This window comes from Polypterus senegalus, chromosome 3 (assembly GCF_016835505.1).
Source record: "Polypterus senegalus isolate Bchr_013 chromosome 3, ASM1683550v1, whole genome shotgun sequence".
In the NCBI taxonomy this organism is placed as follows: Eukaryota; Metazoa; Chordata; class Cladistia; order Polypteriformes; family Polypteridae; genus Polypterus; species Polypterus senegalus.
In genome coordinates, this window is record NC_053156.1 from 223,604,655 (window position 1) to 223,616,746 (window position 12,092).

The window sequence follows — 12,092 nt, forward strand, 5'->3', positions numbered from 1 at the left end:
CCTTTATTTTGTAGTGAAAATGATGATAGGTTTTTATCATTGCCTGAGACTGAAATTTTAGAGGGTAATGCAGAGTTTCCTGCAATTTAATATGTGCATCACCCATTTGTGCATGTTTGTTTCACTTTTTGAATACTAATGGCTATTAACAATTGTTCACTAAGACAGTCCTGGAGGGCCGCTGTGCTTACTGGTTTTTGTTCCAAACGGGTTGTTTAATTAGAAAAAAATCCTTGCCAATAGTTTAATTTTACGCCTTGTTACTGCTTTAACTCTGCTATGTCGGGTCATTCTCATATGCTGGATTTTTTTTTCGTTTCTAAGGATATCAACCAAATAATCTGAAGCCTAAAATGGATGAGTAATTCTCAGTCCTTCACTTTTTTCTCTTCACTGTCCTTCCAAGTATTTAATTAAACCTAATTGTACATGATAAATACAGAAGGTGTAAATGGAAACAAGCTAAATGGAGAAATGCTGTTTTCTTTTGCCATTTGCATGTTATTGTTAATAAGGAGCAATTAAAAAATTAGAATACAGCTGTTTAAGGCAAAACTAATTAATTAGGGTTCAAAATCTTAACGAGCAAGACAACTAAAGTGACACAGAAGTGTTACTTGCGCAATAAGTGCTTCTTATAAAGCAATTGGGTTGGAACAAAAACCTGCAGCCACTGCTCCCTCCAGGAGCGACTTTGTCCACCCCTAGATTAAACTCCCAGGGTGGTTCTTGTCTACCAGTGCAGTATCCATTTTTATTACCTTGGCTGCATAACAATGCACTTCTTTATTTGAAATAATGGTGCATTTGCCTAAATAATGCTTTTTCATGTTTCTAGGTAAAGAGTTACTGGTTGGGCCCGAATTACAACAAGCAGGGACCAGAAGGCAATGACATTCGGCGTACAAATTTGCCAGATATCCGTGTAGCGTACCGCTACGAGACACTATGTGAAGAGCTCCTCTTGATTACACAGGCAGTACGAACTGAAGAACTAGAGACCATAGAAGAAGAAGACACCCTGTCCATGGCCCCTGTTCCAGGTTCCCGATAAGCTTTGCAAAACCTTACAATTGGATTCAACTCACAAATACAGATATTGTCTTCTCTTGTATTGGGATCCTTCTAACTTTGATCCATGCTGTCCTTCTAGACAAAGAAGCACACTTTGCCCTCTGAAAAGAGGGAATTCCTTATCTGTTTTGTAAACATGTTAATTATTTATTACTATTATGTCTAAACATATGCTAAGACATAATCTTAACTGGAGAATATGTTTACTTGTTTTTTGCTAGCGATACAAAAAGCTGGTAGGGGTTTGTGTAGCTGACTCACCAATGATTTCCCCACAGACAAATGTGGACTGGTGAGAGGCGTTTCTAAAGAGCTGTGCTTGTTTTAGCAACTGTATCTTTGTAGTTTTTATTTTTTGCATTTATGTTACAGTAAGGTAAATTTGCATACTGACTGCATAATTTTATGGCAGACTGCATAAAATTCAGTTCAAAGCCTGTCACTGTTAAATTAGATTGGCTGCATATTTAAGAAAATGGCAACACAGTTTATTTTAAAATTGTATACTGTGAAATCTAAGTGTGTTACTGTATTGTTTTAATCTTTCAAAGTAAAGTATATGGACCACCAGTGAAATCAATGGGAAGTGCAAAGAGCTGACTGCCATAAGCCTAAAACTTTGTATGTTTGAGTCTCTTTTACATTGCATAACACAAATAGAATAAAGCTCTGAAGCCTTCCAAATTGTCAATTTAAGAAGAAAAAAAATCCATATGCTTTTATTAAAAAGATTACTTATTAATCATAAATACAGCTGAAAAGGGGCATTACTGTGTAAGCATGCAAAAGTACTATGTAAATATTGGTTGAATTTTAACAAGTTCGTTATAGAAAGGAGAGAAAATGTTTGCTTCATCAGTGTGATTATAGCGATAAAAGTACTGTATCTGCCTCACTGAGCCAGGTTTGGCACAGCTGGCAGCTCCCTCATTGCCTGCAGTAAGAAGCCATTTGTTTCTAATTCTTTACACTATGTCTTTGGCCTTCCTTCTGGTAATGCATTGCAAAAGTGCACTTTTATAACATTTTAAGCCCGGCATATTTGCTTGTAATTTAGACTAGGGTATGCCGCTGTTCCACAGTATTTTTAATATATACTTGTTGAATAAGAGAGAGAGTTGAATTACATAATGAATGAAATTAATTTAAAATAACATTTTTTTATTATATGCAAACTAGACTGTGTGTTGATTTTGCTTTCCTCTTTATCAAACGGCACTTTGACCTTTTTTTGTTTTTCCTCAAAATGACAAGAATGTGTTTTGAGTCAGTGTTGGTACTACTTTTCAGAACATGTTTGGAAAGAATGACTTAATTGGACCACTCCCTTTTAAAATCTGGAAGCACAAATGAATTGAGGGTCAGCACTGGACACTTGTGAAACTGGTGCTGACTCTGTAACAGGATTTGTCTGGGTTGGATCAGTGATAGAAGCTGACATGAGCAGCTGCCAAGACTTGATATTGTTGATGTCATCCAGTTGGCAAATCTGTATGCTAGCATACAGTATATCTTCAGACTATTCTAGATATATGGAATATAGTCTGCAAAAATCTGGGTCAAGTAATGTGCTTGCCAGAGCAGGTTCATTTGAAGCTGTCACTGACTTGAGATGTTGCAAGATGTGTCGCATACACGAGCAGAGTAGAACCGTTTGTAACTACAGGTTTAGGTCTATGATATGCTGACGCATGAACCCAGAACTTTCAGTAGGCCTTTGAACTACACTGTTTGAATGGGTGAGTCTGTGCACATAGTGTTGCCAGGAATCACATTTTTATTTATTTTGTTTTTTTAATGTAAGCTGCATTTCTTAAGAACCATATTTTTCACTAAGCAATCTGAATTAAAAATGAACAAAAAAAGCTTAACAAATAAGCCCATTAAGTTTAAAATCCAGACATTTCTAATATGATCTGTAGGGAAAGAATCAGTCAATTACACTTTATTTTATACAGTATGAGTTTTAGTGAGCATCATTACAAGTTGCTTTAAAATTAAAATAAAAAACTAATTTTAACATCCACCTTGACATCCCCTCACCAGAGAACTTTTGCCTTAATACTTGCAACACTGTGCATAGCAAAGCAGTTCTTTTTGTTTGCTGCATGGCAAAAAAGTTATTTGAGGTGACGCATATTAATGTTGTGCATCACCGTTTCTGGCATGCAAGAGGTCAAGAACTGTTTCAAATAATCTTCAGGCCAGTACACCAAATAGAACTTTCCCAGCCATAATGTGCAATTACACGTATGGTTATATTAGAATAATGACAATGTAACTGCACTCTGATTTATGATTAATGAAAAAAGCTTTCAGATGCTACCTCCATGGAAGGTGAAAATTTTGATTCTCTGTTATGTAGACTTCATTTCTGGACCCTTGATCCACTCAAAGACTTAAATTTGATGTTGAACCTATGAAGTTCTTAGAAATATAAGGAAGCATACGTTAATGTGACCTGTTCTCCTAACCCTGCCACCAGTCTGCTTTAGACAAGCAGTAAAATCAGTGTTAAGATTGTTATAATAATGAATTGATTCCAAGCCGACTATTTGGAATGAGTAAATTTCTCTTTCCCACAATGTTAATGAATTAATCTTACCTCTTAAAAGCTTGACAGGACAAGAGTAAATTGTTCTTCAGGAAACATGAAGCTTGTTTGGTACTCCAGCGTTGCCATGTACTCAATGTGAATGTATAACTAACTGCCTTGTGCTCATTATTTGGAAAAGGGCACAGCAGAACGTACGTTTATTGTGATCACAGTTGCCGAAATGAGGTATTCTTTATAAATTATTACTTTATTATTTATAAATATTATCTGTAAAAGTATATATTCTTAATATATCCTATCTAATATTCTTACAATATCTTAAAATTATTTTTAACATAAAACACAACTATTATTAAGATGGATATTAAAAATGATGTCAGATTAACAGTAAATGTGTTACTGCCTGAGTCTTCTACCAAGTTGTGGACATTGGAGATTTAAAGTTGTTCATTTTGTGTAATGTATCTGTAATTATTCAATAGTGGGGTATAATATTTTTTGAGTGATTTACTACATGTATGCAAAATTTTCATTTTATAAAATGTTGAAGAAGGATTTTAATTCTACATGAATATATTTTGTGTTGAAAATGAGTATATGAACACTAGTAGAGCGTGATTATGGATGCTCAGATTTCTTAGGTGGAAAACAAGCTCATGTCTGTAAAGGTGTGTCTGTGTGTGTGTGTGTGTATGTATGTGTATATATATAAAGTGACCGATGGGGGCGCTGTCATTCTCTTGAACCCTCGGACCAGACACCAGATAAAAGTCCCAACATTTGATTTATTATAATAATAAAGTGCACAAAGCACCTCCACCGTATACAATAAAGAACCAATAATACCAATAATTACTACACAATACTAAATCCTCCAACTCCCAGACGTGTTGTCACCCTTCCTCCCAACTCAGCTCAACTCACTGGGGTTTCCCCATAGTCCTTTTAAAGTCCTCAAACCAGAAGTGCTTCTGATCCCCCAGTCCATGTGATTCCCCAGCACTTCCGGGTCAGGTGAAAACTCCTCTTTTTTTCAGCCCAGAATTACTTTATTTCTTCCGTCCTTGTGAATGTGAAGTACTTCCGGGCTATACGGAACATACGAGTCCTTGAGCCTCACTGCAGCGTCCTGTGGCGGCCCCCACGGTATCCAGCAGGGCTGTAAAGGAAAACTCCAAGGTCCATGATGCCCTGCTGGAATTCGGGGCATCTCTACGTTGCAGGGAGGGCTCCATCTGGCAGCTTGGGGGTATTGGCTGGGATAAACTGCTGGCCATTGTCCACAATATATATATATATATATATATATATATATATATATATATATATATATATATATATATATATATATATAATGTGTGTGTCTGTACAATATTTTGATGCTGTGTAAGAAGAAAACCAAATTAGCTGATTTGAATTTCTGTTAAGTTCACAAACCGCCTTATTGAGCTGTCAAGGGACATAATGGAAGGATTTAACTGGGCACTGCCATGTGTTAGTCTTCTTATATTTATTGTTTATTTAAAAAATAATGTATTGCTGTCTGGATAGCTTCTTGATATTAATTAACCTCAGAGAACACTATTTAACAAACTGTATTTTTTTAGTTTTGTTCATTTAACTGTTTCCTTTTACCAGGGCAGCATTTTAACACATCAAAATAATGAACCATTAGCCTAAAGATATTTTTTACCTCCCTCATTTTTACTTTTTTTTCTCCTGGTTCTTGAATTGTATTGCATATTTACTTTAAGTTATGCAACTTTTAGGCCAAATTGCAACTTAGAACTCCCCCTGTGTGATGATGGACATGTGAAGGTGTGTGCCTTGCAGTCAAATAGCACACAGTCTGCATTTTTGCATAAGCAGGTTTTAATAAATGATGACTGCATGGCATAGTGGGTTTATTCTCCGTCTTCATAAACATCTGTTAACTAGGTCTTGTATGCCACATCCTATGAAAGGTGCCACATTGTATTGATTTAACCCTTGCTTTTTTTTTTAGCCTCCTTTATTTATACAGTATATGTACAGAAAATATTTTTCTTCTTTTGAAGTCCATGAAAGAGGCTGTTTAACACTTTAGCACATTCGGTGTGGTACTTGTGTTAGATGGCAGTAGCACCCAGACATTACAAGGATGCTGGCATTGAAAATTCAGTTTACGCCTTGTAAGAAGTAGGTTAAGACCTGCTGAACACGTGACATCCTTGCCTGACAGCTTTTAAATTATACAAGTTGTTAGTTATTTTTTTACAGAGTACAGCTGAAGCTTGATGGCATATAGTTTTGGCATTGTCTTTTCTCCATTTGCCATATCAAAAAACCGTGGTTTCCAGCTCAATTTGGCACATAGTTGTAGAGTAACTTAACGATGTTCTTCCTAATCCATGCTGAAAAGCTTTCCTGATCATAAGCAGGGTATTTTTCCATCAAAATGGATTTGTCCTTCGTGTCCATTTGTACTGTCTTGCCATAAGAAGCTTTAGAAATGAGGGGTCATTCCTTTGAACCTGCCTTTGTAGTAACTTAAGCATCATCATCTTTATTCAACTTGCCGAAAGTGATCACATTTGAATGTATGTAAATGCACGCAAATCAATGTAGTTCCAGGTGCTTTTTTTGAAAATATATTTTTTTCACTAGTCCTTCACTCTTCACTGTGTTATTTAATCTCCGAGTGCAAGTAGGGATAATTAAACAGTTGAATATTTTTCCTGTGATGCATTTAAAGTGGTCTAAATTTGCATGACCTGCTTTTTAAACAACTAAGCTTGCTGAGCCATGGTAACGCTGTGTTCACTTCTGATTCAGCATGTAAATAAATGTTTTAAACTTGCATCCAATGTATGCACTTTTCATTAAATTAGCAAGAAATGCTCAAGTTACTAGTAAACTGTGTTGAATGTTTGAGCTAGTCATCCACATATTGTGATCTGTTTTTGAGTCTACCATTTTTGTTAAGGTATTTTGTGTGTTGAAAGTGGATGCAAGAAAAAAAGTGTTACGTGGATTTTTTTCATCCTTCTTTGCTGTTTCTACTGAGTGTATACACCTTAACTGAAAGCAGCTTTCATAACTCATGATAATGAAAGAATTACTGCTTAATAGTGTAGAATTAAAAGACTGGCTTCAATGGGTTTGGTCTTTGCACATTGACAACAATTACAAGAACATAAAATGCATGAAATCCATTGACTTATTTTTCTAATAAAATCTTGCTATGTGCTACACAGCTATTAGTGTCAATTCCACACGAAGTAAAGGATTGATGGCTGCAAATCCAGGCCTGATCTGCTTATTTGTTTCATACCTTAAAGTGCAGATTTTACATAAAGAGTGGCATTTATTCTCAGAGCAACAGAGTTTTTATTTTCAGTTCTTTTTGTAAATTGAATGTTAGAACCTTCATTTATTGTTCATTCTTCAAAATGCATTCAATTGATCCCGTCCATTTTTTAACTTCAGCTTCACTGTGTTAATGGTGTGTTCTTCAATGCCAATTTGTGTTTTAAAATGGTGTAACTGTGAAATGCATTTAACCTATTACTGATGTAATGTTTAAAGCAAATAAATGTAGCATGCCTCTTAAGTGTCTCTGCCCATATTTTTTCTTACTAAAGAAACCTTTTTCTCCTTATTGTATAAATGAAGAATGTTATGCAGTTTAGAAATATTGTATTGTTTTGTATGTACATTTAAAAAGTAAGTAGATCCTCTTGCACATCTCTGGTTTTCACATAGCTAACAAATCATGCTGTGCCTCGAAGTCCTAAAATTAGGCAAATGACCTCACAGATAAAGCATCCTGGGTTCAAAGTTTGCCCCCAGAAGTTATCTATGTGGAATCTGAATGTTCTCCACATGACTTTCCACATCGCTGAAGATGTACTGGTTATTTGGCAGTTTGTGTGTGTGTGTGTCACCGAGCCACTGCAATGGACTGGCTGTTTCCTGCCTTGTGCCAGATGCTGCTGGGCTAGGCTGCGGCCACCACCCTAATTGGATTAAACACATTCCATAGTGTTGTGTTAAACTTGGGTGACAATATATGGCACAACTCAGTAAAATATTCTGCACTTTCCATGTGAAAGAATAATCACTTAAATTTGTGTGCCAACCTTTTACATGTAAGTATTGTGGGGGAGATTGAAATTATCATGAGCTCATCCAATGCAAAGCAAGAAGAAATGCTTTCTGAAGTGAACACAACTTGGATGGCATTAATTGTATACCTCTTTTGGATGTCAGAGGGTAACCGGAGTACTCTAGGATGACATATTAAGTCCAATCTGAAATTGACCTAAGTCAGACCCAAGTCCCTGTAAAGCAGCAGTGCTGACTGGTATGCCATCTTTCTTTCCCCTCTCCCATTATTGGACTATTTCAGTTAAAAACAAAACCTGAGCCTGGACTGCAGACTTTTATTTTTTTTAATTCTGTGGCCTACAAGAGCTAACCCAGCTACAATAATACAGTGGGAATTAAAAATGTGTTTTATTTAAAATGAATAAATGAATTTCACTTCACAAAGGAGAATTAAAGTTCTGTAGAATCTGGAAGACATTCAATTTTGTGAATGCTGAACCTTTTAGTTCAGTATCTTTTGACTTGATATTAAACCTCTTTCTTTTGTCTGATCTTGAGCAGTCTGAGAGGAGCACTTTTTAAGTTAATTTGAATGTAATGTAATACTATTTTTATGTCTTACATATTAACTAATTTTAATACAATGTCTAAAATGAGAGTAATATCTGGGAAAAAATGAAACGTATTGTATTATTGTCACATTATTTTCATTACAGTCTGACCAAGGTTGCCTAGAGTGTGCTATTTCTGGCTAATCTAGAATTCCCAGGTCTGCATAGCTCCTTTTCTCTTTACCCTGTACACCTCGGACATTATGTACAACACCGAATCAAGTCACTTGCAGAAATTCTTTGATGATTCTGGACTAATGGGCCTATGATCGCAACACCGGGACACTGATCATGGACCTTCACTGCCACAAACCACCTCTATGCCCAGTCACTATTCAGGGACTGGATGTGGTTCACTGCCACTAGTACTTGGATGGTTCACATCAATAACAGGTTGGACTGGAACTATATCACAAAGGGCAGAATAGGCTTTTCTTTTTTTTCCCTTAGGAATTTGTGTTCCTTTAATGTGAGTAATGGCACTCTTCATGTTTTCTGTAACTCTGATGGCCATGCAATTTTCTCTTCAAGAGGGCGCCGCCCGAATCAACAAGCTAATTGAAAGGGTAGGCTCAGTTAAGGGATGCACTCTCGACCCACTAGAGGTGGCAGAGGAGGAAAGAAAGAAAACAAAACTAAGCAGTATTGTAAGCAACGCTGCACATCCTTATTACAGAATTTCTGTAAAATACCAGATTTTTGCAGAGGACAAATAAAATGCTATCCTTCTATCAATCTAGCTATCTAAAGACAATTGAATTCCCTGGCAGGCCCTCTGTTTTCTGCAGGTTTCTGCCACACAGACTCTCCTAGTACTGGTCCAACAGGAAGCCACCACTTCTTCTCCTATTATAGTTTAATGGTGGTTGGCAAACCAGCTTACCAGCTGGACTGAAGTAGCTGCAGGAGGAAATAAATATACAGCCTTGTACAGAAATAAAAGCCGGGCACATATTGTAGTACAAGTTGTGGTGATTATCTATTAAAACGGTCCTTTTCAATTTTGAGCTGTGGACCCGCTATACCACATCCCCTCCAACCCCACCACGGGAATCACAAACTCAACAGGCTGCAGTCCGTGCCGCACCCTCACGCCGCATCTCAGCCGCCCGCCTTACCCCAGACAGGAGAGGGAGGAAGCGCTCCCATTGGGCTGTTGGGCAGAGGGGCGGGTGATGTGAGAAAAGTCCTCCAGCACGCGTGAGAGGGGAAGCTGGGAGGGGAGCAGCCCGGTCTCGCATCCCTCTGGCTTTATAGTAACGAACTCTGCGCTGGGCGACGGCGCGCGTGCCCACAAACAGGGCTCCGAGTGCCCCATTTGGCACGCGTGCCATAGGTTCGCCACCACTGTCCTATGGTTTCTAAGTATTGCCAGAATTTACATAATCCTGTGTAGTACCCTCCAATAGGGGATGAATCGTGTGTTCTAATCTGAGATGTGTTATAATGACTTTCTTCCCCTCTTGTTTTGCCCCTACATCAAGCACAGGAGGAGACTTGCCATAACCAAAGTACTGTGAACCTCAAAAAACATGTAACTTCTGCTTTACTAAGTGGGGCTTCTAGGTCCACATTCATCATGTTTTTTTATGAAAAAGCCATTCTTCTCATCCCCTTTGAAATATCTATAAGTATAAACTACAAAAAACATACAGAGCTGTGAAATAGTATTTGTCCCATTCTGAATATCAGCTGTTTTTGCATATTTTACACAATGAATGACCTTAGAAACTTAGACAAAATGATAAAAGAAAGAAAACCCAACTGAACACATTACATTTTTTCAATCATTACTTTATTTATGGAACAACGTTATCCATCTTACTATCACCGATGTGAAAAAGTAATTACCAACACAGTTTCAATACAGCACCTTTACCAGCAATAACTACAACTAAATGCTTCCTATAATTTGATGATATCAGTATTTCATATTATGGCTGAAGAATTTTAGCAGACTCTCCACTGCAGAGCTGCTTTAATTCAAACACATTGGTGGTTTGCGAGCATAAGCGTCTCACTTCAGGTCCTACTACAGCCTCTCCGCTGGCTCAAGTCAGGACTTTGACTAGGCCACTGAAAAACTTTTTATTTTGTTTTGATTTGCATTTTCTGAGCCCTTCAGTTGTACTTTTTAATTTTATGTAGTTGTCCTAATGAATAATGTATTTATGCTTCAGGTCACTGACATAACTGGGCATTCTCCTTAATAATGACATGGTGCAGCACAGAATTCATGGTTTCCTTCAATTTCCCAGGTCCTGCAGCATCAAAGTATCCCCACATCATCCCAGAACCTTAGAAAAACTTTGTAACCCCTTCCTGAATGGTAAGTGTCTGCAACCTCTCTTTCTTTCCCTCATCTCTTCTGGAATTTCCTTTGAACAAAGCATAGTTTTATTCTAGAAACCTTGCCGTAACCACTTCACTCTCTTGGCAAGGGCCAATATATGTTACTATTCAGATTTATCAGGTCTAGTTGTGTTCAATCAGTGGAGACTAATTAACAATTAACTTTGGTCTCCTGTTTGAGTGAATAACTAAGGAGGCAATTTCCCTTTCCCACAGGCAATACAGGTGTCGGATCAGTTTATTACAGTACTTAAATATATTGTCGTAGCCAACTTTGTTTACCTAGGGATGGGCAGAGGCTTGGCAGGTATGCTGAGCTAGGCGTTTTTAAGAAAACCTGGAACTTTCTCGTTACACCTTACAAGTCAGAGAAAGCAGGTGGAGACTCCCAGGGCATTATAAATATAGACTTGGAGATGATAACGAGGAGATGGGGGAAATGGACACCAGACGATGGTTGGGAATACTGCAAGAGTGGAACAGGCTGTCTAGTGAAGTGTCTGTTAATTTTCCATCACAGTTGGATTCTACTAGATGACTACTGTAAACCACTTGTGAAATAAATGTGCCTGTGTATTCCAATTTGGTGTGTGTATTGGTCTCTCCATCTTGGTGCTTGTTGCAATATTAAGCAGAAATTTAGAAATGATGTTCTATGTACTCTGGCCCCTACTTTGTACTGTCTTGCCACTGCATGAACTGTAGGGAGTGGAAGAAGTGTTGGAGGGGAGTCTTGGGGGAATACACTTTGTATTGCCTTGTGCACCTCCCTAGAGAGAGCCGAGTTAATTAAGAGTGCTCGGGGGGTTGTCGAAAGAAGTACCTTTTGTGGAGAGAACTGTTAAAGGGCAGGCAGGAGGCGGACTGGACGAAGACGACTTGTTTTTTTTTTATTAGTTTGGAGGTGTCCCAGTGACCCAGATAATGTGTAACAGTAGGGCAAAGTTTATATCGCGTTATAACAAATAAAAAGCCAGTTGGCATTTGGAAGACTCCCCCGGTCAAGCGGCTCCTGAGTGTGTCTTATTTGACGGGACGTCACACTATTAGCTAATATTACATTCTGTCTGACCTGAAACCATTCATTATAACAAATATGCAGAAATTGAGGATATGAAGACGGCAATTTTTTTTTTCACAGCACTGATCAAACTTGCCATTCTAGAGAGGAGAAGCAAACGAGCCTGCTGCCTTTGGATGTGAAGGCAAGCTGGGTAATTTCTGACACAATTGCGTAAGAGGCCGGAGACGTTGGCTAAGAAAAGTAAATCAAACGCTTCGTCCAAGTACATGACATTATAAAAAAATACGTACCATCTAAAAAAATCTAGTACAATTCTGATTGATGATGTTTGAGAAATAAGAGTATTAAAATTGCTTGAAAACATTTACTCTAATAAATAAACTGA

The 12,092-nt window shown here is 37.7% G+C and overlaps 1 protein-coding gene across 4 annotated transcripts in view; it reads left to right on the plus strand.

Annotated features, from left to right (window-relative positions):
* Positions 1-4,389, plus strand: part of ampd2b (adenosine monophosphate deaminase 2b) — a 134,138-nt gene extending 129,749 nt beyond the window's left edge. For 3 of the 4 annotated variants that reach the window (XM_039748576.1, XM_039748572.1, XM_039748575.1), the window contains exon 18: positions 839-4,389. In XM_039748576.1, coding sequence (XP_039604510.1) covers positions 839-1,054 — 216 coding nt within the window. In that variant the 3' untranslated portion in view covers positions 1,055-4,389. The remainder of the gene's footprint in view (positions 1-838) is intronic. The other variant, XM_039748573.1, reaches the window with a different exon arrangement.
* Positions 4,390-12,092: the final 7,703 nt, after the last annotated feature.